Below are 25,679 nucleotides of genomic sequence, written 5' to 3'. Positions count from 1 at the left end.
AGGTGTTTTTCGATCTCGGGCTGGGCGAGAGGCCACCGGCAGGCCCTGAGGTCAGCTCCCGGCAGCAGGGGGCAGGTTAAACCCCCAGCTCCCGCCTCGGGCGGGGCAGGCGCCGTCGCTCAGGGCAGGGCGGGAGGCGGCCTGAGGGGCCGGCGCGCCAGGCCGCTACCGCGGCGGGGCCGGGGTGGGGTTGGGGGGGGCGGCCGCGGGCCCTCAGCGCCAGGTACCTGTCGCCGGCCCCGCCGCCTCCTGACGGGCACAAGCGCCGCCAATCGGCAGCGCCCGCGCCCTCGCCCCACCCTGCGGGCGGGTGGGTGGCGACCAATCGGAGGCGCCGGAGGGGGCAGGGGGCGGAGCGCGGCGGCGGGTGGCCAATGGCGAGCGGCGGGGCGGGGCGAGGCGGCGGGGGCCGGCGGGCCGGGGCCGGGGCCGGGGCCGGCAGGCCGGGGCCGGGGCGGCGGCGGCGGCGGCGGGGGGCGGCCGCCATGTGGCCGTGCGGCGGGCGGCGGCAGCGGCGCTTCGGGGGCGTGGCGCTCCTCGTCTTCGTGCTGTGGCTGCTGCTGCGCAGGTGAGAGCCGGGACGGCCCCGCCGCGCCGCGGGGGTGGCGGGGGTCGCGCCGCGGTGGCGGGCGGGCCGGGGCAGGGCGGGCTCGCAGGGCTGAGGGCGCTCCCCCGAGCGCAGGCCTGCCGCCGTGACCGGGCTTTGCTGTTGAGAGCAGCTGCGCCTGAATGGAACCCGGGGGCCGCTGGTACCGGGAGAACGGCGATTCACTCAGTGCTATGCTCGCGCTGCCTGGAAAATTAATTTACGGCGAGGCAGGCTCGATAAAATCGAAATATCTTTTCTTATCGGAATGCAGAGGGAAAGCCGGTGCACCGCTCCCCATCAGTCACTGGCGGAGAGCTTTCCCCCAGCAGGACGGGAGCGTGGGAAGGACCGGAGAGAGTAAAGCTGCCTCCACGTAGAAATGATTTAAAAGCTTGAAATAAACGTTCCGCGTAATTTACACAACTTCTCGTCTATCATAAAAAGTCACGGGTATGGGAAGGCCGATTGCCAGCGCCATAAATCCAGAGTCTGCGTTAGGTGAATGCTCGCCCTGGCGAGGCTCTACATCACCGCAGGTCGGTGCCCACCGATCGCCCCGTCTCAGCTCGCCCATCTCTGAGCGGGCTCTGACGTGCTCACACCGGAGCTCTTCCCTCGCCCTCCTGCCCGTCTCCCCACGCCGACCGAGCAGCGGGGGACCCAGCTCCCCGTTCGCAACAGCCTCAACTTTCTTCTCCTGGTCCCGTTCGTACGCTCTGGGCCAGCAGCCGTTCCTCTGTAGCCCACCTGTAGTAACCAGAAGTTATTCAAGGTTCTAGCTTAAATCTGTGTGGTTTCGATCCCATTTTGGGGGCGATGCTCTTTCCTGGACTCATGTTGTAGCCAGTCTTCAGAGCAGCTTCTCTGTGCCAAGTGACAGAAGCTCTTCAGTCCCTGACAGCAGCCCGCTCAGATAATATTCAGGCAAGGGAAGATGTAGTTATTTGTTACCACTCTCATCCTTTTTATACCTTCGATGTTTTATAATGGGCTCTTAAATTCATAGTGGGAAGTTACCTGATCCTCAGAGCTAAAGAGTATTGATAAATCTTTGCATAATTAGAAGCAAAATTCTTTTATAGCTGGTCTTGGGTCTGTGCCACATGCGTTTTTAGCAGAGACTTACTGCAAGTTGATACCTGATAAAAGCACAGAAGTCTGTCTCCTGTAAGAGTGTATCTATAAAGCACCCTATCCGCCGGTAGCCCGTGTTTCTCTCTGTGGCCCAGGTCACCCGAGAACAGACGGCGCTGCAGAACGCAGCGACCGTCATCCCGGCCGTGGTCAGGGCGCACCTGGGGCTCGGCTCACACACACAGCACCCTGGTGACCACAAGACAGCGAGCCGCGAGGGAAGGCAGCTCAGAGCTTTCACTTTTCCCTGGGCAGAGGAAGCCCAGAATAAACAGCAAAGCCCTCTGAGACAGGTCTAAGTAGAGCTCAGGGATTAACCGTAAAGTCCCTCGTCCTCCGAAGCGCGTCCTTTAGTATTGGCAAAACAAGCGGATGGTCTCAATGCTTCTTCCCTTGTTTTGACTTTCTTTTCTGTTGGCTTTTTCTCCCAGCTGTTCCAGGGATGTGGTAGACCAACACCGAAGCTAAATCTCGTATCTCATGCAGAGAGGACTTCAGCTAGGTTTTTGTTTTACAGGCACAAATGCCTTAGCGTAGCTGTCTGGTTTAGCAGTTAACTGCCACTTTCCTATTCCGCGTGGAGTGTTTTGCAGTTCAACTTAATGTCCAGTTCAACTTAATGTCTTATAAAGACAGGTTGTTTCATTAAGGACTAACTTGTCCAACCCAATTTCGATGCTTTTGTTTCACGGTAATGTAATGCTTTTTTTTTTTTTTTCAAATTCCTGAAGCAGGGAGGAAATGGATACAGAGGGACAAAGTAAGCCAGTAACCTTTAGCAAAGACAAAAAAGGATTCTTTGCAATCTGTCCTGTTATTATAGAAATGAAAAAAATATACTGGGAGCTATACATTGTTCTCAAGAGATAGCACAGAGCCTGTGTGGACTTTGAGCTATGGAAATCCAGCTCAGGGTAACGTGGCTCTGCTGAGTCACAGAAGTTTTTTTCAGAAGTTGCTTGAACAGATCGTAGTGAGAGATGTGGGTTTCAGGATATCTAGGATAATATGTTGAAAATATTGGGAGCCTGCGAGCTTCCTACCAGTCCTTGGTGAGAAAAAACACTGGAGCCAGGGAGTTTTAAGGCAGGAAGCTTGATGGAAACGTGCCAACTAAGTTATGCCCAGGATTAAGATGAGCTTAAGTGATTTGTGTATTTTTATCTGGGTATGTGCAGCCTTCATTCTGGCACCAGTGGCAGTTAGGCAGTACTGCTGTGTGCAGGGGTGATTTAGGGCCTTTCCTAGCTCTGAAACAAATTGGAAATTTAGGTATTTTCCAACCTAATCTTTACAAATTAAGAGTTTTGTGTCTCCAGGCTCCTTTGATCTTTCCGCCTCAGGCTTGCCTCCAAGCCACAGCAGTAGGTATAGCTGCAGTTTCAGGATCTGATTTGCAAAAGTTGCAATCTGCGTGAGATGCAGTTCTAGCAGGAGAGGGGCAGGGAGCCATAAGATATCCTCTGTGTGGATTGAGAACCACCTTTCCTGCTGGTAAAATTCACAGTAATTGTTTGGAAGCAATGCCGCTGTTGCCTAGCCTCACGCCATCCCTCTCTGGCTGTACATACTTTCTTGCATAGATGGGCATTTTTTATCCTGTTCTCTTCAGGCAGTCACCCTTTAAATACAGCAGTTAGGTGTTTCGTGCTTATTTCTCCTACTTTGAGCTGTGCTCAAAAAATCATAAAAGCTCTGCTATTCCTGCACCACGTTCTGAACGGGATACGTTACAATCTCCATGCTCAGCACTCTTTTTTGGAGATGGTTTGACAATAAATGCGTGTGAGTGCTCTCTGACTGAAAGCAGTGAATATCTAATCTAGACTTCCTTTTCCAGGTATTACCCATGCCTGCTGCCGGTTGTTTCAGAGTCCTGTGAGAATGCTGTGCTACACAGGTACCCTCTGTGCTTGTCAGCCAGCCCGTGCAGTCTCCTGGAAGCCTTAGATTTAGTTCCTTTGTAGTCTCCTTGTCTTGTGTCGTCGGAGGCCGGGTAATTGCTGCAGGCTCCTGGTTAGCAATCCCCATAAGCTGTGAGTTCTGAGAAGTCCTCCCCCTCTGCTAATACCCGCCCTGCACGTAGTGTAGAAAACAGCCGGAGGCTCAGGTATTTCCCTCTTCTCTGACTGTGACATTTCTCTCCAACGCGTGGGTCACACTTGCTTTCTTGAGACGGGAATTCATCCCTCGCATCTGGCTGTGAGAACGTCTCAGAGGAACAAGCTGCTATTGTCTAACTCCTTTGTGTATTCAGAGTTGTGGAGGGTCTGAGGGAGGCAGTGTAACTGCGTTGGATCTGGACTAGTTGGTAACATGTTTTCTTGGTTCGGCCAAAATGAACTGGGGAGTCATGTAAGGCAATAGGAAGTAGTTTCTTACCTGCAGGAACCGACCCGAGTGGAGCTGTGATAGAGCGCTCATGCTGGTAAGTGCTGTGGAACCTGGTATCCCCTTTGCTCTGGTTCTTTTGACAAGTAACATATTAAGGAGTTAGTACAAGCAGTGATTTAGTCTTTCCTGAGTGGTGATATAATCCAGGGAGCTTCATTATATTTAGGAAAAGATTCTCTGTTTACAGCAAGCAGATGAGGGTTCTTGATTTTTTCCATGCCTTGAGCTGGAAGGTTTCAGAGACCACAAGACATCCAGGGCAGCAATACTGAAACGCAGCCGCTGCTGGAGCGAGGATCTGGAAATCAGCCAGCGTATGTCATCCTACTGCAAAACAGGCAGATCCTGCTTTTCATAAGTTATGAAAGTGTTGGCTAGTATTGAGTGAAAACTTGCTGAAAATACAAGATGGGCAAGTGAGTTTGATGATCTCTGCCTGAGAAGTGTCATCGCGGCTGTAGAGCTTGGTAGAGTGGCTTGGGGCATTTGGGATGGGAGCTGCTAGTGAAATGAGTATTAAATACACACCTTGGGCAGATCTTCCCTCTGGTTTACAGTCTTCTGAAAAATCTATATTGTCTATATGACTGTGGTTTCCTTAAGAAGTAGGAAGGTCAGAGCACATCCTGCCAGGTAGGGTGAAGTGAGCAGCCTCTCCTAGGGGGTCAGATTTCTTTAGGATACGCACAGATTTCTTTACCAGTGACTGGATGCTCATATGTCTCTCTGTTTCCCCTCTAGGTTTAACTGGAGTGAGCTGATCCCTCTGCGGTTATGGGGGAGGACCCTAGGCTTGCAGACAGAGAACTCACAGTTCCTGCTGGAAGGAATGCCTTTCCGCATCTTCGGGGGTTCGATGCACTATTTCCGAGTCCCCAGGGAATACTGGGAAGACCGCATGCTTAAGATGAAAGCATGTGGCTTAAACACCCTCACGACGTAAGTGTCCCCGCTCCCTCGGCTCTGTCACACGTGCCTTGTAGCCTCTCCCCTCTTCCACAGAAGTTGGTAGGACTTTGTTGTTAGTTCCAGTGGGCCATAACAATGTCTGCCTGTACTTGTTGTTATGAGAAAAGAGACAGAAAAGGGTAGACTCAGGTTTTCTTTAACCATCACATGCTGCAGTATCCTCAAATACCGACTGAGACAGATGTCTGTCAGATCTTTGGGACAAAGTGCCTTCGTAATGCTGGCCCGGTGAGGACGGGTCTGGTGCTGAAACAGCCTTTCAGCACGGCTGTGATTTAGAAATTGCTCTGGTTTGGAAAATGAAAGTTATACCTAGAGAGCAACCACATATGATGGTCTTGTGGAACTCGGATATTGCAGAGTACAGGAGAGAGTGCAACGAAGTAAAGACTTGTCAGAAAAATGGAAGAAAGCCACAAAATAGACACTTGTAATCTGTACATGCAGTAATCTCTGCATCTATTACTGATTAACAAAGGGAGAGCAGAGGCTTTTTTCTGCACGTCACAACCACAGTGCCCTTTTCAGCCCTTGACCTCCACTGCTCTAACTCTGCATTTCAGGTACGTGCCATGGAACCTCCATGAGCAAGAAAGAGGGAAGTTTGACTTCAGTCAAAACCTGGATCTAGAGTATGTGGTACAGACAGCTCTATTATTAAATACTCCTGTTTTGAGGGGAGGGGGTGTGTGTCGTTCGGGATGAAGATGCTTCTGAAGCAAAGCCTGTGCCTTGACCAGGCAATGGAGACTCGTTCCTTCCCCTACTTGCTGGAGTCCTGGGGACTTACAGATTTAATACTAGTTGCTAGATCCAGTCTAGTTGCTTCATCCAGCAATCCTCTTCTGGTTTTGGTACTGAAATTCCACAGTGATTGGTGTATTAGGAGCACATGGTGTGGGGATTCTGCGGTCAGACAATAATTACACTGTCTGGATCTCTAGGGCCTTCCTTTCACTGGCAGCTAAAAACGGACTGTGGGTGATTCTGCGTCCTGGACCCTACATCTGCTCCGAATGGGACCTCGGTGGCCTGCCCAGGTCAGTGTGTAAATAGTGCAGTTGAGGCAAGCGTTTGAGACTGGGGAAATAAAACAGAGCAAAACCCCTGATCATACAGTTGAGCCTCCTTCAGAGATTTAGCATGTGTGGCTGTTAGATGGGAATATTTATCTTCTGTCTCCCCAAAGCGGGTGAATACTTATTATGTTACTGAGCTCTCCTAAGCAGTACAGATAGTAAGCCTGCAACCAGAATTTTTTTTGAGTGGTTATTCTTCAAAATAATAATTGTGTTGTGGCATAATGGTTATAGCAAGAAAATTGAATTGGGGAAACCCAGTTTTCTCAGTGTAATACAAATAGTAGTATTTGCAGCTTGATGTAAAAATCTGCTTCATCTCAGGTCCATTTTAGAAGCCCTGCTAGAACATATGTATTTTATGGCTGGCAGTAATAAAGACCCATCACTTTTCTGGCCTGCGGGTAAGAGGCCTTGAGAGCCCAGTTGAACACACCAGCACTGAGGCTTGCCTGGTTACTAGTTCCCAGTGGAACCAGTGCCAGGTTACACACCACTTGTTGCTCTTAGCTTCACAGAGCGTAAGCCTCAGTGGAGACACTCGACAAAATTTGGGGATTATTTCTTTTAATCTTTTAAATTTTCCAGCATGCCTTTGGCATCAGAGGGTTCGGGTGCAGCACTGTGAAGGTGTATCAGAGACTTGCTCACAAGAGCGTAGCTACTTGTGACCAGAGGCAGTAGCTCACTCTACATCAGATTATGAGAAGTTATTGTCAGTTGTTGCCACAACACCCACGTATATTTTTTTATTAGATAAAAGATGCTGATAAAGAGCAACAGTACTATTCTCATTTTACAGATAAAGAGGATGATTTTGTAAGCCCATCATGCTGCATGTAGCATATAGGAGTCGAGTCCTTCAGACCTCTGGAATCACTATTAGTTAACACTCCCTTTTGCAGAGACAAGGAAGATACGAGCTCACTCTGCTTGAATTGTTACAGCACTACGTTGTTCTGCTCTTAAACAAATTGCTCTTTTCCGTGTTAACCCCAAACCATCAAACCGTGTCTTGTAAATCAGCAGTAGAAACCATGGGAACAATTACCAGAAGCTTTGTTTTGAGCGATGATTGGGGTTTTATGAGGGAGCACTTGGTTGTAGAGTGCCCTTGGGGATGCAGGGAATTCCAGAGTAACCTTTAGAGTGGTAAGTTTAGCCCTTGAAATCTGATTGGGAGAGTTAGTGGAATGAGCTTAGGCCCCAAATACAGAACAAAAAGAAGGGGAACAGCTTGGCAATTGCAGCCTGGGCTCGTTTGGAGGTGTGTGATAGATTATTCTCACGTGGTGTCCTGCACCGACTCGCCATGTCCGTACCCACACTGACAGGTGAGTGATTCCTGCCCAGCTGTGACTCGATGCTGGTGGCTGGGGGTGCCTCTGGCAGCCTTGACTGGACAGGAGACTCAGACAGATTCTGTTTGCTGCTTTTCTCATAGCTGGCTCCTGCAAGATCCAGAGATGCAACTGAGGACAACGTACAGGGGCTTCACGGAAGCTGTGGATGCCTATTTTGATCACCTAATGCCTGTTGTCGTCCCTCTTCAGGCAAGTACAATCCCTCACCCTCTCTGTCCACAGGTGGGGACTGTCTGCACTGTGAGCTGTGTGTAACAGCAGCAGGTTGAGGCAATAACAAACCCACCAGCTTCACTTTAGGAAGCAGTATGGACTGAAGTTGTCTGTGTCAGCAATCCAGATCTGTCTGTCTGGTTATGCAGAGACTTGGGAGGGAGAGAGGGTGGAACTGAGTCCATCTGAGACTTGTGCATTACATTCCTGCAAGCCAGTGCCCCTGTGATGCCATTCTCTGGTTAGAAATCATGGTGAACAACTTCTCCTTTTTGTTCCCAACAGTACAAGAAAGGAGGTCCCATCATTGCAGTGCAGGTGGAGAATGAATACGGTTCCTATGCCAAAGACCCAAACTACATGTCCTATGTTAAAATGGTAATGTTGGCACGTTTACTTGTTTCTGTGGTGAATCTTTCTCTTAAGCCACCTTCCTTATAGTACTTTCTTTCTTCTGAATAACTTTTGAGCATAGCTTCAGAAACCCTTGAAAACGTCAGTGCATAATCTGGCTGCATTTCCCTTGATGCTTCCTCCTGGAGTGGAAGAGATGGCATATGACCCTCTCAACACTGATAAGCCCGTGTTCTTCCAGAGAAGAGGGTGACAGGGAAGTGGGGGAGTATCTGTAAAACATAGCTGGCCTTGAAGAAGCTCTCTCCTGCTGGTCCTGTTCTGCTTCTCTTAGATGATATTAGAGAAGGGTCTCTCTTAGTCCTTGTTGACTTTCCTGGGAGGAAGGTTTATGTGAACAAGCCACGAGCACTGTCCTAAACCTGTGTAATCTGGAGCTCAGCATCAGGTGAGTTAACTTGTCTAATGCCTCCCTTATTCTTATCAAACAGAGACTAGACTCTGCCCTGGCTCCTGCCTCTGCACTGAATGGTAATGACTTGGCCAGTGCCCAGAGGGGCCAGGGTATCCTGGTGGATCTAACGTGCATCTGACCTGTTCGTTTGCCCCCAGTACAATTGCAAGGCAGACAGTTAACAGGATCTGCAGTGTGTCTTACAAGGGTTCTTGTTTAATTTCTTCTCACTGAATGCTTTAAAGTGCTGCTGCGCTTGAGAGAGGTCACCCATCCAGTGGTGTGTACGTGCCGTCAAGTGTATGTTCCCTACAGCATTATCAGATCCTTTGGAAACTCTTAGGGTACCCCAGCTTCATCCTGAGGATTGCTCAGGCTCAGGTTGTCCCACTGCTCAAGGTATAGAGAAACTCTTCAACCAAATAAATTGTGTGGCAGGAATCCTAATCTGCTTAGAGCAGTGCCTGCTCCTGAACTAACTCCATCTCCTGGAGTGATTTAACACGGCTTAGAAGGTTAAATGTGAAGTATACACATGAACAAGTTAGAGAGTTAATTGCCAGTCTGAACTGGTAATGTCAAATTTGTTTTATCTACGTAGTTTCCCTCCCTGTGTCCCACCAGTGACAAGCATATAAGCAAACAGCTTTGGGAGCCCTAAACAAATGGGGCACAGGGACTCTGTTGTGTCTGAACAGCGTGTTGACTCTGTGCTTGCTTTTCCATATCTCAGTGATGAAAGAGCTTGTCATGTTTTACAGACTTGTCAGGACAGATTTCTTTGCCAGGCCGGTTGGTGTGTGGTTGCAGGGCTGTTTAGTCATATTCAGGTGTTGTGTGCAGCTCACATCTGAGGAAATAGAGTGGTTAAAGGTGAAAATGTGGGAAAGCAGGATTTGCAGGGCTTCCTTTCTTGGTTGGAGTGGGATCTAATGCGAGGTGGAGCTCCTAGTCTTTGTGCTGGTTTGGGCCTTGAGCTTTGAGTGTGGTGAGTTGGTTACTTCGATCTGCCTCTGGCGTGTGTGATAATGTTGCAATTCTTCCTGGAATTAATATACCCATTAAAAACCCCACAACTCACACAAAACCAGAAATCCCTGTCCCTATCTCCCTCTTGTGGGTGCAGTGCCTTTGCCTTCCAAAACGTGAAGGCTGTGAAAGGGTGTATTGACACCTCCCTCCCCACACAGGGCATGAGCTGGGATTAGCTGAGCACACACCTGTGTCTGCCTCAGACGCTGTTTCTATTCCTGGTTTCTCTGCTGCACCCTGAAATCCTGTAATGCATTCCAATGTGTGCCAGCTCTCTGCCGTTCCTCCATTTTGCACTTACATTCAAAAGGAGGGAAGAAACTTAGCATTAATGCAGTGCTCAAAGAATCATCTTAATAAAATTCGTTAGAAATTCCAGTTCCCCCAGTAGCTGAATTTTGTCAGATTCCAGCCTCTGCTCAGGTATTGATTTAGTGATGATAGGTTGGTAAATTAACCAGGTTGTCTTAACTGTGGGTTTGCCTTTAAACTCTGAGTTGTAATGCTTCTCTAATGGAGCCTGTGTGTGCTGCTCAGATCTGCTCGTTGTTCCCAGGGTGTGCGGGCCTGTGCGATACACAGAGGTTTCTTTAAACACTAAGCAGACACTAACTAGTTGGGGCATGACACTGGTGACTCCTGTGTGAGCTGGTTTATCACCATTTTAGAGTTAGTAATTTAGAACCAAGAGACGGAAGGTTTGTTTTCAAAGCTCCTTGAAGCTGAAGGAGTGACTTCCAATGCAGACAGTGAAAAGAGGGGTTAATTTGCAACTAGGATTTCCTAATCTCTCCTTCAAACATTAGCTGCTGTTGTGTAAAAAAAAAAAAAACCAACTATAAGGGAACAATCCTAATGGGAAGGACCTTGCGTGTGTATACGCATTTAAAAAACCTTAGAGTGCTATTTTGTACAGTGCTTTGCTACCGAAGAACCAGTAAATTCATTGACTTGACTGTTCAAGAACATGGGTACCTGAGCTGTCCTTTGATGGCATTCACGGGCAAACCAGCTATTTTCCCCTTTCAGCTTCCATCGTGAGACAGTCAGGAAGGGTGAGCTGCTTTTCTTTGTCTTCTTCCACCTGAAGTCCTCTTTTGATGGGAAGCAGTGAAGCTATTTATTCAACTGATCTCAGAAGAGGAAGATAAAATCCTGAAGTTTCATGCATCAGTGAAAAACTGATCCAGCTTTCTCAAATAAAATAAGATTTTTCAGTTGTCTTTAAGCTGGAAAAAGTAGGCAGGGAAGCTTCAGGAGGAATGGGAGATGTCACAGGAATAATATTTCTTACCAAGGCACTGCCAGTTTCAAGCTATCCCCAGAGAAAGTGATAATGTACTTTAGTGCTTTAATATCCTGACAAATACTAAACTCGGGTTGCTAACACAATGGCTTTTCCTCTCTTTAATTTAGGCCCTGTTAAACAGAGGGATTGTAGAACTGTTAATGACCTCTGACAACAAGAACGGGCTGTCGTTTGGCTTGGTGGAAGGAGGTATGTGCTTGTAGGAGAGCCAGGTAAGATGCTCTTTGTCTGGGGCAGCTGATGAAATGCAGCCTTTGAAGGAGAGCAGTGCGCTTTGTTCACCACGCTGCACCTATTATCTGTGTTCTGGTTTGGGGAAGGATGGCTGGTATAACACACAGAACAAACCCAGTCCCTTCCCAAAAAGGTTTAGAGATATTTTTTTTGGACATAAGGTGTAACACGGTGACAGCAGGATTGCTCCATGGGGAGGCAGTCCCTGTGCTTGCAAGGACGTTAAGTGTGTGCAGACTAAATACCTTGCTGCCTTCTGTCTGGTATTGGGCATCTACTTCCCAATGAGGTTAGTCAAGAGATGGCAGCACCTAGCATTTCTTGATGTTTTTTTCCACCAGATTAAAAGGCTGAAAATACTACTTCTTATTGCTTCATTACCATAGATATTAAACAAGTACCTCAGCAATTACCAATGGTAATAACTTATTCCTAAGATACCTGCTTTCCAATTAAAAAGATAAGAAAAAAAAGTCCATCAAAACCTTGAAATCTAATATTCTGTAAATTTAGCAGTAGTTTGCAGGGCAGCCCTGTCTTCTCAGCAAGCTTGCTCTGGGGTGTACAGCCCGTGGTAGGGAGGTAAAGGAGGGTATTAGATGTGCATGATGCAAAAGGATGTCCATTTTCCCTTTTCCTTGTAAAAACTGTAATTCTATTCAGTGTTTTAAAATGCTGCTTAGCACCCCTCCTGGTTTTCACTGTGAGGAAATGGAGGTACAGCTGTTTGAGTTTCACTGTGCCCTAAATCTGACTGGTTGGGGCATAGCGTGATACTGATTTTCAGCTTTCCAGATCCAGTTCAGCTGAGATTTATTACGTATTTGGCCTCTCTGATCTCTCCCGTGTTCCTGCCAGTTGCCTGCTTGAGTAGTAATTGCTTCCCTGAATGAAGTGTTTGCCGGGTGCAGTCTTTGAGTGCTCCTGTCATCACTCAGTCGTAAATACTGTTAATTTTCTAATCTCAGGGATGGAGATGATTAAAGGGAAAAGACTTTTCCCTCCTTTTGTTTTATATGACAGTATGAGAGGGACAAATTCAGTAACTCTGTGGGCCTTCACCACTACGGTGGTCTTCTCAGCTGTATTTTTTTGGTGTGCAGCCTTTTCCAGCCTTGACCACATAGAGTCACTCTCTCCCTGCCAGCAGCCCGACGTGCAGAAGGGCTGTTGTGGGAACGCCTGTCTTAGCCCTCACCATCTTTGGAGGGAAGGAATGTCTCCTGCCTCCGAGCTCCTTCTTGTTTGCAGTTGTCTTTTCCAGCGTGTCGCATGTTGAGAGCTCTTTGATACCAATTTGCCTTTTAGATGTCATAACAATCTGCTCATTAGAGTCAACATGTCAAGTAATCAGAGGCGTGGAATTACTAGGGCTCAAAGCGGTATAGCGGCAAGGTGATAAATGAAAGCCCTAAAAGAGAGAGAACAAAATCCACTGTAGATACGCTAAGAAAATAGAGAGAAGACCCCATACTGGAGCTGAAAACGAATGCAGTGATTCTGTGGTTTTCTTTATTCTGTTCATCAGCAGATTCCTTTCCAAGAAGCATCTGTAGGTTGCCGTTCCTGCCGGGAGCAGTCAGTCTGATCTCTCAGGACCTGTGCAGCTTCTGCAATCCTCCTCCCTTCACGGGCACACTCGGTGGCCACAATCCCAAACTGGGTGGCTCTAATCTGACCTGGTGCAGCCCTTCTGGGAGCTGATAGGTGATAAAATAAAAACTCTGCTTTCCCTCCAGGCCATGGCTGAAGCACCATGGCGGAAAGCTGTGTGTATGTGAAAACTTCCTACTGTGGAAAGGATGAATGAGACTCTAGGGACTGGTTCTCTGCACCTTTACACCATTTTCAATGGTGTGCTGTTAATCTGCATGAAGAGCAGAATTGGGCACGTTTGCCTTCAGGATTGCCAACTAACATATTACATCAATGCTAAATCCACGTTTTATTTTGTTTGCCCACCACGTTTGCCTGTGCCAGATTCTTCAGCTCAGCCCACTACGTAGGTCAGCCTATTAAAATCGAGGTATAAATAGTGAGGAGTGAGCTTTTGCTTCTGTAAATATTCTGTTTGAAGTGCTCTGACACATCTGACGCTGGATTTGATACCAGCTCTCTTGTAAGAAGTCGATTTTTAATATATTGCTCCTGCATTTTTAAAGTTTCTTGGGAGAAAGATCATCAGTGTGACCGAGGGCTAGAAAAGTATGAAAATGGTTCAAACGTGTACCAGGGGCTGGGACGTTGATGCCAGATTAGTGTCTGCTAATGCATCAGGGCCTGCAGACGGGTCTTCCCATGCCAGTGCTTGAAGATCGTGCAGCGACTTTCTCTCTACATGCAGCACACACAGAGTAGTTGCCGGTTCCCCCGTGCTGCACAGGACAGAAGCACAGATAAGTCTTCCAATTACAATTTCTATCTGGTTCACTTGTACTGTGGTTTCTCTCGCCCACCCCCACAGACATGACAAGCTGCAAGATATTGCCTGGGTAGCGATTCCTGCAGCTAAAGCCTGGGAGATCAGTGTGGCATCCAGATAGGACTTTCTAATAATAAGTTTGCCTTTATGTGGTGCCTTTTATCTGAGGATCTCCAAGTGCTTTACAGCCTCTAATTAAAGCTTGTGACACACCATGAGCTGCTCTGATGCTCTTTCTAGTATCTCTGAGCGTTAGAGCTAAAAAGGTGGCCTGCAAGTATTCCTCTGTGTGCTGTGGTCCCGTTAGATTCTGCATACTAAGTGCAGACTTTGATGGGAAATTTCCGAGGAGGTTGTATTGGTGGTTCAGAAGATGCTCCAGTTCCCCCTGAGCCTGTGCTGGGCTGATGCCCAAGGAGATGGTTCCCTAGGCCTTTTGTATGTGAGACAATTAATAAAAGCTTTTTTTTTTCCCAATAGCCCTGGCCACTGTTAACTTTCAGAAACTGGAACCTGGGCTACTGAAATACCTGGACACAGTACAGGTAAGATGCAGAAAAACTTTGTTCACCTAGATTTTCCAGGACAGCATTAGAAATGAAGTGCTGGTAGTCTGTTTTGGTTTGGGGTTTTTTTTTGAACAAATGCTTGAGCTTCCTTCTCATTAGGCCAAATCCTCCTGGAATCAGTGAAAATACTCATGATGATTTCTCTGGAGTATGAGGGAGGTTTTAAGTAGGCTGTTAGCCAGCGCCTTCTTAAAGGCCTTCAGCTGTGCCTTGTGGCCTGTGTTTAGCTATTAGGGGATGGATTTCTTCACACTTTCAAGTGTTGATAGCCAGTAGCATCCCCCTTTGCGACTGTCAGACCTCTGTCTCTAAGTTCAGTCGTCTCTTTTCCCAAACCCTTTTACCCTGATGCTGTGGATGCCGTCAAGAGCATGGCTGAGAACTGTAGCCTTCAAGTGCTGGGTGCTGCTCTGCTGCAGTTCTTGCAGGGAACACTGTGATGGGTGTTTCAGTCATCTCCAGCACCTCATACTGAGTGCAGATATGTGAAGTTGGATTAACGGCGTGCTGTGCAGTAGTGAGTATTGGCTCCAGTAGGCATTTGGCCCTATTTCAGCAAAGATCTGCAGCAGAACTGATCAGAGGAACACTTTGATTTCAGACACACTGCCACGGTACTTTCACAAAACTCCTTCCACACAGCCCAGCCTACCTGGCATTTAACAGCGCTCACTGTGAAAAAACACTTGACTTCGGGGTGTCAACTTGTGTGTCTGTAACAGTGTCCTGTGCTGTCGGAGATGGGAATCAGGGGGAGGGAATTGCCTAATGAATGCTTGATGCAAAAAGCATCTTGACTGTGCGATGAGGAGGTAGCGAGGGAATAACAAGTTTTGGTTTTTAGTGATAGGTTCTCTCTCTGTTTGCATCCTCTGTCCTCTTCTTCCTCTTGTTGCTCTGCTTGCTCCGAATACCAGCCTGGAAGGATGTGAACAACTGACCTGTGCCCCAGGCCGTGATCGATTCTCTTCTGATCTCCTCCTTTGGCTTTGCCTGTACTGTGGAAAGAAACCTTGCTGCTGGCATGCTGAACATTGATTCCTACTGCTTTAATTTGTTTTCTTTTCCTGTACAGGCAAAAGGGGCTCTGCTGCATTGTGCTTCCGCCTTCTTTAGGTCTTACAAAATTCCCCAAACCCTGCAAATGAACAGAAGGCGGCGCCTTCCCCACCAACTGGCTACCCAAATGCAACGTGGCCCAATAAAAGCAGCTCCTCCTTTGCCACACTCACTCATTACAAGATAGGAAGCCTGTCATTCGTGTTTGTAAGGATTATGAAGCTATGTTATCTTTCCCTTGTTACAGTCTCTTATTTCAGAGGGTGATAGAGCTTCTTCTTTGACTAGTTTACTGCGGATGGATTGATGAAAAAAATTCCAAGAGCTGGTCTGAACCTGGAACAATTAGATTATTACAGGCACCTCCAGTTGTTTAAAACACGAGTTTCTTTAATGCCACTTACCGTGGCCATTTCATGTGGCATAAGGTAAAGCCCCTATCAAATAAAGAACAAAATTGCCTTGACTTGAAATAAATACCGTGAGGAGGGAGTGCCAGCCAGGCTGAGCACATGTTGTCCTGTCCAGTGTGGTGGGGCCGGGTGGAATTCTGCAGGAGCAAAGGGAGCTGGCAAGCGGTAACAAATGGGAAGCAATTGCTCTGTGCGCAGAGTCGTTTTAATGAAGACCTAATTCCTGCAAAGGCTAATTCCTTCCTGCCAACACCATATGCAGCATTAAAAAGGCATTAAGCCGCTAAGGTCTGCTGTTCCTACCTTGGCAAGCTCTGGCTGCGCTGCACCTGCAGACTCTCAGCTGGCAGTGGTGTAGCTGATAAGCAGACGTTTATAAATGTGTATTTCTAGCAGAAGCTAAACAGTGGCAGTTGGTTTGTCTTTCTGCAACAGCTCTACCGAACCACAGTATCCAGAGCTAGTTGGTATCGCCTGATCATGTGCTGTGGTTTTTACTTTGTGCCTAGCAGAGGACTTTGCTGCTTCACTTGCCTGTTCTGGGCATCGCTGGCCCACAGCATCTTGTTTTTTACTTGTCCAGAGCTCCTTAGCTGCTTTTTTTTTTTTATGCCAACAGAAGAAAACACTTTTTCAAACCACATTGCCAAGCTGCGTTTGAACAGTGCTTCCCTAGAAAATAGGGATGAGTGCTAGACTGCCCTGTCTCCACTTTAACACTTTGCTTTTGTTTTGATACAGAGAGGTCAGCCAAAGATGGTGATGGAGTATTGGACCGGGTGGTTTGATAACTGGGGAGGCCCTCACTATGTCTTTGATGCAGATGGTGAGCACCATAGACTGTTCTTGTAGATAGGGGGGCTTTATTGCTCAGCAAACAGTCGTGGAAAAATTACATACTGCTTTTTCAAATTTTCTGTCCCGCTGTAAGCTTTGTTTCGTGTGAGTCTTTGTCAACGAATAATCTCTCAGTGAGTGGGTCACATTGCCATGCCTTGGATTTTCTTTAGTAGTGTTAGTAAACAGCAGCTCTTTTTTTTTTTAAAAAAAATGAAAAATTCTCCTTTTATTTCTCAGAGATGGACTCTGTGAGGTGTGCAGAGTGCCAGACATTTTAAGTTATTGGTGTCAATGTGTCCTAAGGCCTTGTGCTACCCTTGGTTGATTTTTAAAATGCAGCCTGGTGATTTAAATCATCTGTTTCATCTCCTGAGCTAATCTAAATCCTGTGAAGACTTTATTTGCATTTTGCAAAACTGTCACAAGTTTTGTGAAACCTCCGTCATAACGGCATTACTTGTCTAATGCATAAACACTCCTCATTAAGAGAGGATTATTTTACCTTTTGTGGGAATATGATGAACTTAAGCCTCTTGCAAGTATAGCACCTTCTGAAAAGTATCAGGTTTTTTCTAGTTTAAAAGCTCATTAGGATGGAAGATTAGTACTGAAAAAAAAAAAAACACCCAACAACCCCAGAACCTCCAGGGCATCTAAAGTACAGTGAAAACAGAGCTATATAAGACTATTTTAATGACTTTCTCATCCTCCTGCAATTGTCTTTGTAATTGGGTCATTAGTGTGTTGAGTTTAGGAGTCTGACTGAGTAGTCCTTACAACTCCTCTGCTTAAAAGCAAAATTCCTGTTCAAGTGCATGAGCTTTACCCTTTTTCAGCTATAGGAGAGGTATGTATGAGTGTATTGATAGGTCTGGATATGTCAGCAGGTGTGCTGCCCTTACTGAGGGCAAAACACAAATCACAGCACAAATCACTGTAATTACTCAGGCGTGACTGACAAGGAGCAGAGTGTTTGTGTCTGCTCGAGTTACTGGAAGAGTGTTAGCCCTGCTCCTTGTTCTGTGGCCTTCCTGGCACTGCCCTTCCTTTACAGAAATGGTGAATACTGTAGCAAGCATCCTCAAATTAGGAGCATCCATCAATCTCTACATGTTTCACGGAGGCACCAACTTTGGCTTCATGAACGGTGCTTTGGAGGCCGATGAATACAAGTCAGATGTCACCAGTTACGGTGAGTTTTCTTTCACTGCCCTGAAGCTGGTGATCCAAGATACAGTTCTGGGGTTTACTGTTACCAAGTCAAATTGTACCTCAAAGCGCTTTACATCCCAGCAGCCCTTTGTTAAAACTGTTAATTGTTGACTTTATCTCGTGTGAAAATGTGGATACGTGTAAGTTAGATCTCTCGAAGTATGTTGCTCCTCAGTGAGTGGCTCTTCTCCAAATTAAGCAACTCTGTGCTTGTCTAGCTACATTCGCACAGATAAAAATGTACAGGTTTCCATAATATAGACAGTGCCAAGAAAACCGTGTCTTGGGCTTTTACTACTTTGACGACAGTGTACATGGTGGCTGTCCCAGAGCTGCTGTATGTTTTTTGAAACATATGTGCTGCTTTTTTCAGATTACGACGCTGTGCTGACAGAGGCTGGAGACTATACATCCAAATTTTTCAAGCTCCGACAACTCTTCAGCATGATCATTGGTAATTATAAATGCGAGAACCAAAACACTCTTCTACCTATGGAGTGTTTAATCTGGCCCTTCTGCTGGAGTCCTGTGACTCTGGTTGGTTGACTGCCTGGGTGCTTTTTCCAAAAGGTGGGATGGAGGACCAAAGGAGGCCTGGAGGGGCCTTAAATCTGTGCTGGCTTTTTGCATCTGAAGTAGCTGTTTCATCTTTCTTTTTTGCATCGCAGGCCAGCCTCTTCCTCTGCCTCCCATGATTGAAAGCAAGGCGTCGTATGGTGCAATCCTGTTGCATCAATATATCTCTCTCTGGGATGTGTTACCCTCTCTTTTACAGGTAGTGCTACCAATTCTAATGCTGCTGGGTACTAAAAGGCATCACCTCTTAGGTGGAAAAGGCAAGGAATGCGCTGGTTGTTACCCCATGAGGGAAAGGCTGGGGAATGTTTTAAGGATATGCGAAGGAGGCAAATCTTTGTCTCACCTTTTCTACTGCTGCTTCTGTTCTGAGAATTCCAGTTTTGCAAGGCCTTGGCTCCATTTTCTGGTAGCTTGTCTTTACTGCTGTAGCTTTCATAGAGGCATAAGGTGATTCAGGTTGGAACACTCTGGAGGCTTACAGGGTAAATGTAACCTGTGGCAGAGCAGAACACCTGTCTTAAATTAATTGCCTCTGTGCGGCCTGTCAATGCCAAGAGGCTACTTCTGCCGTTAAATTTGTTTCTCCTTTGCAGCCCATTAAGTCAGAGTTTCCTATTAACATGGAGAACCTGCGTCTAAATGATAGCAGCGGGCAGTCCTATGGATATGTGCTCTACGAGACTGTTATATTTGGTGGTGGACATCTGCATTCAAGGGACCATGTCCGTGACCGAGCGCAGGTGAGGAGCAGAGGGTGACTAACTGCAGTCAGATGTAAATGCTTTTGCTCTTGGCAGCTAGGCAGGAGGTGGGTCAGCTATGAAGGAAAATGTGAATTTTTAGATTAGAATTGTGATTTGCTCTTTTCGATCCTCAGGCTAAGCCCCAACCCCCCCTTATCATTTGTAAATCAGCGTGAGGTTCCAGTCTACTAAAACTTTTAAACTTCGGAGTATTGAATGTTCTGAGAAACGTGATTCCTTTTTCCCCCACCTAGACTGAATCAGTGACACTGTTACGGACGCTGAGTTCTGGTTTCAAGTAGAGACCATTTCCTCCCCAAAACCAACTCCAGTAACCTGTGCAACGCGTGATTGTAGTACAGTTGATGAGAAGTTGCTCTCCTCTCTTGTGCTCTGTTCTGCAGGTGTTTGTAAACACCATGTATGTTGGTGAGCTGGACTACAACAGCGTGGAGCTCTCCCTTCCTGAAGGACAGGTAAGTAATTGGAGGTTGTTCACAGCAATAGTATGTGGAGAACAGAGCCAAGACTGCTAAAGAGACAGCGCTCTCAAGAAGGCACCTCCCACCTAATCTGTTTAACTAGCTGCTACGGTAGCCCGACACAGGGAACGGTTGTTACACCCTAATTAGACACTATTTCATTAGTGAAATACAGTGTGATTTCACTGCCAAGTTACTATTTGTCATTGAGAATGGTTTTTGAATACTTCTCCGTGGAGAAAATACAAGTCACCGTAGTCCTTGCGGCACAAAATTTGCCAGGCTTCCTGCCACACCCACAACTGCAGCCACAGAGTACCCGGGTTGTGCAGATCAAGTCCGTGTAGGCTTCATCTTCCTTAGCACGAAGCAGGTTTTAAGAGGTTTCGGGGGATTTTGCATCTTTTGGGTCTCGGATGAAAGGAGGGGGAGTGTCTCTCTTTAGCACTGAGAGCGGTCTTACCCTGGCAGAAGTTGGCAGTGAGAGAAGGGGGTTGACTGAAGGCGTGTCAGCAGAGCTGTGCGTGGCTCCTAGGAGTAGGTGAGGGGGTGGATATACTCGCTGTTCTTATGACTTTGTGGGAGAGCTGGATGAAATAAGCCTGCACTATGTCAAACTCCATTTCTGGCTCTGTGGGTGATATCAAAACGGTACTTAAAACTTCAACAGAAATAAATACAAAAATAAAATAAAAAAAAAAAAAAAGGAAAACTTTTATGAAAAGGCTACGAGTTCCTCAGTGGCATATGTGTTTGCATAAGATACGGTGACACTGTTCTGTCACGTCATCCAGAACAGATCTATGACTATTGCTCAAGGTATTGGTGCCACCTCCCCTCTCGAACCCCTCTGCTGACCTCTGTTAACCAAGCACTAGGGCTGATACAGCACGTGCTGTGCACTGGTCCACCTCATGCTCTTTTTTGTCTTGTTTTTTCACAGGGATTCAGGCAGCTAAGACTCTTGGTAGAGAACCGCGGGTGCGTCAATTATGGGCTGGCACTGAATGAACAGAGGAAAGGTAAGTGAAGTTCTCTTTGCTCTCCAACTGTCCTAGATAGTTCTCGGAGTTTAAAACGCTGTAGAACTCTCTTTCTTGTGTACACGGAACCAAACCGAAGACCCAGTACAGCTATGGTAGTGCTAGCCAAAACTACCATCTGGGAGTCGGTGGGAGATGGTGTGACGGAGGGAACTTGTTAAAAAACACAGTTCATCAGCCCCTCTCTGGAGCAGTCGGAGATGAAGAGCAGTGGCTGCTTGATGGCTTGCATCGAGGCTTCTTATTTTATAGGGGACAAGCTACACCCAAGGCCATCAGCGAATCTTATTCTGCTCTACATTCGCTAGGTGTTGTTAGGGTACCTTTTCTCTTGCTCTGTGAGCATGTTACTTCACAGGAAGAGAAGGAAAATACCTCTTTTGATCTGTGTTTCCCCCGGGGGTTTGATTTTTGGAGGATCACAGCATTTAAAAATTCACACAGTATCAGGAGGAATGAATTGCATCCTGTTGAGCAGAATTTACTAAAATGTTCGAGTCTGTCGCACACAGTTGTGGAAGTGGAAGAGGTCGAAACCCCAGGATTCTATTTTAGTGGGGAACTGTGTGCAAAAACTATACAAAATAGACTAATGGAGTTAGGCACGTGACTGTACTAATTTTAGTTTACTGCAGAAGAGGTGCATAAAGCCTCTGCGCTGCTTAGGCAGTCTCAACTGCAGTCCTGTAATTAGGAGGCTGGATTAGGACCCAGGCTTTGCCTGCTACATGGAGAGTAACTTCATCTAACAAGAGAGTGCTGAAGGAAAATTACTTATTAAGGTGTCTTAAGATCCTTGGATGAAAAGCACGGGATCAGCACTGGACATTAGTGCTTGCCCATGTTATATTTTGCTGTGCCTATTAGAGAAGTAACTGATTTACTGCTTTAAAAAAAAAGAAATCTATACATGGACAGCTAACTAAAAGACAACAATAACAACAAAACCCCATCTGGTGCGTGTGCCAACAATGTTTTCTGCTTGGAGGGTGTTTAACGGCTTGGTGAGTTGAAGCAAAGGAGAGATTGGAGAGGCCAAAGTATAGTAATGTTCCCCACTCAATCTGGCTGAGCAATGGGACCATATGGACTCTAATTCCATTGCAGAATGTGGCTGCTTTCCATCTCCTGCTGTTCCTCGCACTCAAATAGGAAAATCTATCAGCTTTAGCTGTTTTTCAACTCTTCATTACCCCCATTGCTCTTGCAGGCTTAATTGGTGACGTCTTCCTGAATAAAACCCCCTTGAGGAACTTCAAGATTTACAGTTTGGAGATGAAACCTGGCTTCATGAAAAGGTTTGTGGGATTTAAAAACGTTTTCTTCTTCATTTGAAACCAACTGTTTACCATCAGTACAAAATCTTAATAGGCAGCAGTTAAATCTATCAGAAAGGCAACGCAAGGTAAAAGCAGGTGAGTGGGTTTTTGCACTGATAAATTCCTTAACTGATACCTTTGCCTGAAATAGTGCAGAAAATGGTGCTGCTTTATCCATACCATTATTTAGGTGTGAAATGTCTTCCCACTGTGGAGGATTTAAAGACTTCCTTCCTCACAGCCTGCGCAGCAGGGTTAGATGGGGTAGGTAAAAGCACAGCTTACCCGAAGGGGTGGGTCCCAGCACACCCACATGTGGGAGAAGTTTGTGTCTTTCTTGAAATTAGCAATATGGCTGATATATTTAGTAATTCAAACTCGCAAGGGACAGATTAATTCTAGGAAGCTACTAATAGTACATTAACAAGTCCAGATGGCTTCCTCTCTTTTAAGTTATTTTGCTTTAATTCAAGAAAGACTGAAAAAGAAATTTAGCAGGGGTAAGTTAAGGAGCCTCTGTTAGTAGATACAGAAAACCTCAGCAAACCTTTAAGGCAACAGATGCCCTCTGGACTCTTGCCACAATCCAGAGAGACTATTTTCAGTTAATACCAGAAAGCAACACATCTACATCCCCCAAGATACCACAGCTCCCTCAGTTTGTGTAGGAAGGAAAGGCCACGTTAAACTGAAACGGCTTTTAAAAGAAAAAAGAAGTCTACATTTTGAAATGTCTAAGGATGCTGGGGGGGAGCTACCTGAAGGATTCTTATTGATGGGTTAACTCGCATAACCTTGGCCTGCAGGGTGTGAGAAGAGTATTTCCAGTGAGGAACACTAAAGCCAGTGCACTGCCATGCCCAGAGAAAAGCCAGATTAGTCAGTGCTGCAGCGGGGGCCTGGCAGGTGACTGGTAGCAATGAAACACCATCAGCTCACAGCCGCTGCGCAGGAGGACGGAGCGTGGTGTTGGGAAAGGAACCGTCGTGGGCTTTCAGCTGAGTAATTCAGTAGCAGCCGAGCTGCACTGGATCAATAACTGCCCTGAATCCAAGAGCAGTTTGTAAGGGCTGGGAGGAACGTGTTCTGACAGAAGCTCAAGGCTTCTGTGGGACTCCTACACTCCCTATTTTCTCTTCTGTTTGGCTCCTGCTCCCAAATCGTTTCCATGGGTAAGAAATAATGCCGGATTGCCCCTAATTACTACAGACTTGCAAGGATGTGTTTGTGTTCCTGGGCAGGAACGTCTGCTTTGAATCCTACCAATTCTACAGGTTTTCCTTCGGCCTGTGCAAGCCCCATGCATTTAAAGCCGGCACCATGGCACTGTCATATCTGAAGGAGGACCAGCACTTCAGCACTGACTTAAAGCAGAGGTTTTTTACGTTGCTGTAAAGTACTAGAGATGGTGATGGCCCCATATATCCTTTTCTTGTACCAGAAATTGGCCTATCAGTGATGTGGCAAGCATAGGATAATGAAGACTGAGACATGTACCACCAGTTCACTCATCTTAAGTGACGGGGAGAGATCAGCTAGGTGCTTGCCTTGAGTGTTTACAGGAGATAAACACTTCGTCCCTTTGCAGCCTGAAGAATGTTACCTTTAGGCCCTACCACTAGAAAGCAACTGCTTGACATTTCAGGCATGCAAGGAAATAACCACCTTGTGGTAACAACATCCACCCGCCATGGTAAGCAGCGATTTGGAATGATCTTGAGACCAGTGTTTTGTCTCTCAGCGCTGCCTAGTGCTTCCCTGCTCTGTTTGGTCACTCTCTTACAGCTTACGACACACTGCTGGCTGGAGTGCAGTCCCAGATTACTTTGTTGGTCCAGCTTTTTTTCGTGGAAGGTTGTGGATAGAGCATCAGCCACAGGACACTTTCTTGAAGCTACAGGCAAGTCCTATTTTTCTTTCCCCCTTATATTTTCTTGAGCAAGATTTTTGTAAGAAGCTGGTTAGAAAGACACTCGTGTAATAGCTCTGACTGAGCTCTGTCTTATAGTCTGGAGTTTTGCAGTCTTCCTCTGATCTTGGAGAAAGAGAATTATTTTGAGGGTGTAGAAGTCTTCTCAAGCTGGCCAGTAATTCTGTTCAGTCTGTAGTGATCCTGATGAGAAAATACGTGCAGTACTGACCCTGCACAGCTGCTAATGAACAGTTAAGTCTTTTTCACTGACATAAAAATGCTATTTCTTTTCTAGTTGCAGAGGAGTAAAGGGCACCACAAAAAAAAAAAAAAAAAAAAAAAAAAAGCAAAGGCACTAGTTTTATCCCTGCCTCCTCAATGTGATATGGAAAGAGTCACTTCTTTGTGGACATGGCATGAGAGTTAGTGTTCACATCTCTCTTCTGTGGAAGATTGCTGCTCTTGCATAGAACTTAAGATGTGATATGAAGTATTGTTCAATTTTCTCCTCCAATTTCACTCCCTTAGAGCCACGGTTCATGCCAATCATTATTGTACTCACTTTTCCATTTATGCTTTGTTGTAAGTTACACTAGTCAGTACCAATACAGCACTTCTGTCACCTGGGAAATAGGTGAGGGGAGATATTCTGGGCTTGGGAAGAAATAAAGATGTGCCTGTTCAAAAGGATGAAGATCCCTGTACAAGCATGAATCATGAATTGCATGTTTTTGAAAGCTTTATCCTTTTAATTAGGGTAACTCCTGTTCAACAGGGCTTACTTAAATGTCAGTGGTGTCAGGGAGTTGCACAGGGAAAGTAAGCAGAAAACCTGCAGAAAGTGGCCTGAAAGAACGCAAGTGTGAAAGTAGACAGTTTGCTGGGGGGATGTTAACTGGGCAATACAGCTGCCTCAGTAATTCTGTGTGCTGTCTTGGTTCTAGGGCTGGGAAAAGGGAGTTGTGTTTGTCAACGGTCAGAACCTGGGCCGCTACTGGAAAATTGGACCTCAGGAAACACTCTACCTTCCTGGGCCCTGGTTATGGAAAGGGAGCAACGAGGTGAGAGGCTTTGGTGGGATTTCTCTTTGCTTGTTGGTATTATTAAGAATCCTGCTCTGAGTCACATCCCAAAGAGCTAGACACATACAGCAGATTAATTACCTACCTCTGGCTGAAAACCAGCGCAGCAGAGAGGAAGGAGACTGTTACCTCCTCAGATCTGTGAAAACTGGGGAAAGTGCTGCTCTAAAGCTGACTGTGGCTCTGACAGCCATTGAGACACCAACGAGGACGGCAGCTAAACTTCAAAGCACTGCATCAAGTTCCAAAATCAAGACAAACCTGATTCGATGCTGGTTCACTTTCTGCATCATGTGGTGCTGAAGAAGCATCACAGTTACTGTTCAAACTCATATTGATTGATCTCTTTAAATGATGCTTCCTTCCCCTGCTGTGATCCCATGCCTTTTCCTCCTAAAAATGTTTAAAGTAACTCAGCCTTTGTCTGAAGGAACTTTATATGTCCCTCTCCTCTGCAGATTGTAATTTTTGAAGAACGCACTGCAGGACGGATAATACAATCTGTCGACATACCTTATTTAGGAAGAACCCAGTACGTGGACTGATGAGAGCTTCCTTCCCATGTTTGGTTCATCTTGAATACTCCTGGTTGCATGTCTGGGGACACGATGGCCCAGGCACTTGGGCATCTTAATTTCTACTAGACCCAGGTAAAGGATTTACTCTTTGGCAGTAAGTTCAGAGGAGAGGATGGGCCCCGAAGGAACCAGAGTCCATTGTTTCCTGGATGGATGTGGATGCTCATCTCCCTGCACTACGGAGGACCCACAGCTCGGGTGGCTGCGCATGATGTTATGGACCGTCTGGTGAATGTGGGGGAGAAAAAAGGTGCTGGAGGCAGGGGAGAGAGAGAGAGACAAAGAACTGAAGCCATCTGAA

The 25,679-nt window shown here is 46.5% G+C and overlaps 1 protein-coding gene across 2 annotated transcripts; it reads left to right on the top strand.

Moving 5' to 3' along the window:
- The first annotated feature begins 453 nt into the window (after positions 1-453).
- Positions 454-25,618, top strand: LOC141970630 (beta-galactosidase-1-like protein 2). 2 transcript variants are annotated; one of them, XM_074927326.1, is made up of 20 exons: positions 454-568; positions 3,564-3,623; positions 4,859-5,056; positions 5,650-5,718; positions 6,031-6,126; positions 7,610-7,718; positions 8,028-8,120; positions 10,999-11,080; positions 14,028-14,092; positions 16,330-16,414; positions 17,483-17,620; positions 18,014-18,094; positions 18,309-18,415; positions 18,813-18,959; positions 19,367-19,438; positions 20,388-20,466; positions 21,698-21,785; positions 23,592-23,706; positions 24,663-24,779; positions 25,259-25,618. In XM_074927326.1, exons 1-20 carry the CDS (start codon positions 486-488, stop codon positions 25,343-25,345), a joined length of 1,971 nt encoding a protein of 656 aa, XP_074783427.1. In that variant the 5' UTR covers positions 454-485; the 3' UTR covers positions 25,346-25,618. The 2 variants fall into 2 exon arrangements, with proteins under 2 accessions (XP_074783427.1, XP_074783428.1); XM_074927327.1 differs by lacking the exons at positions 454-568; positions 3,564-3,623 and adding an exon at positions 3,634-4,151.
- The last annotated feature ends 61 nt before the right edge of the window (positions 25,619-25,679 follow it).

The sequence above is a fragment of the Athene noctua genome, chromosome 26 (genome assembly GCF_965140245.1).
Source record: "Athene noctua chromosome 26, bAthNoc1.hap1.1, whole genome shotgun sequence".
Taxonomy (NCBI): domain Eukaryota; kingdom Metazoa; phylum Chordata; class Aves; order Strigiformes; family Strigidae; genus Athene; species Athene noctua.
This window is presented reverse-complemented; position numbering and strand designations above follow the sequence as displayed.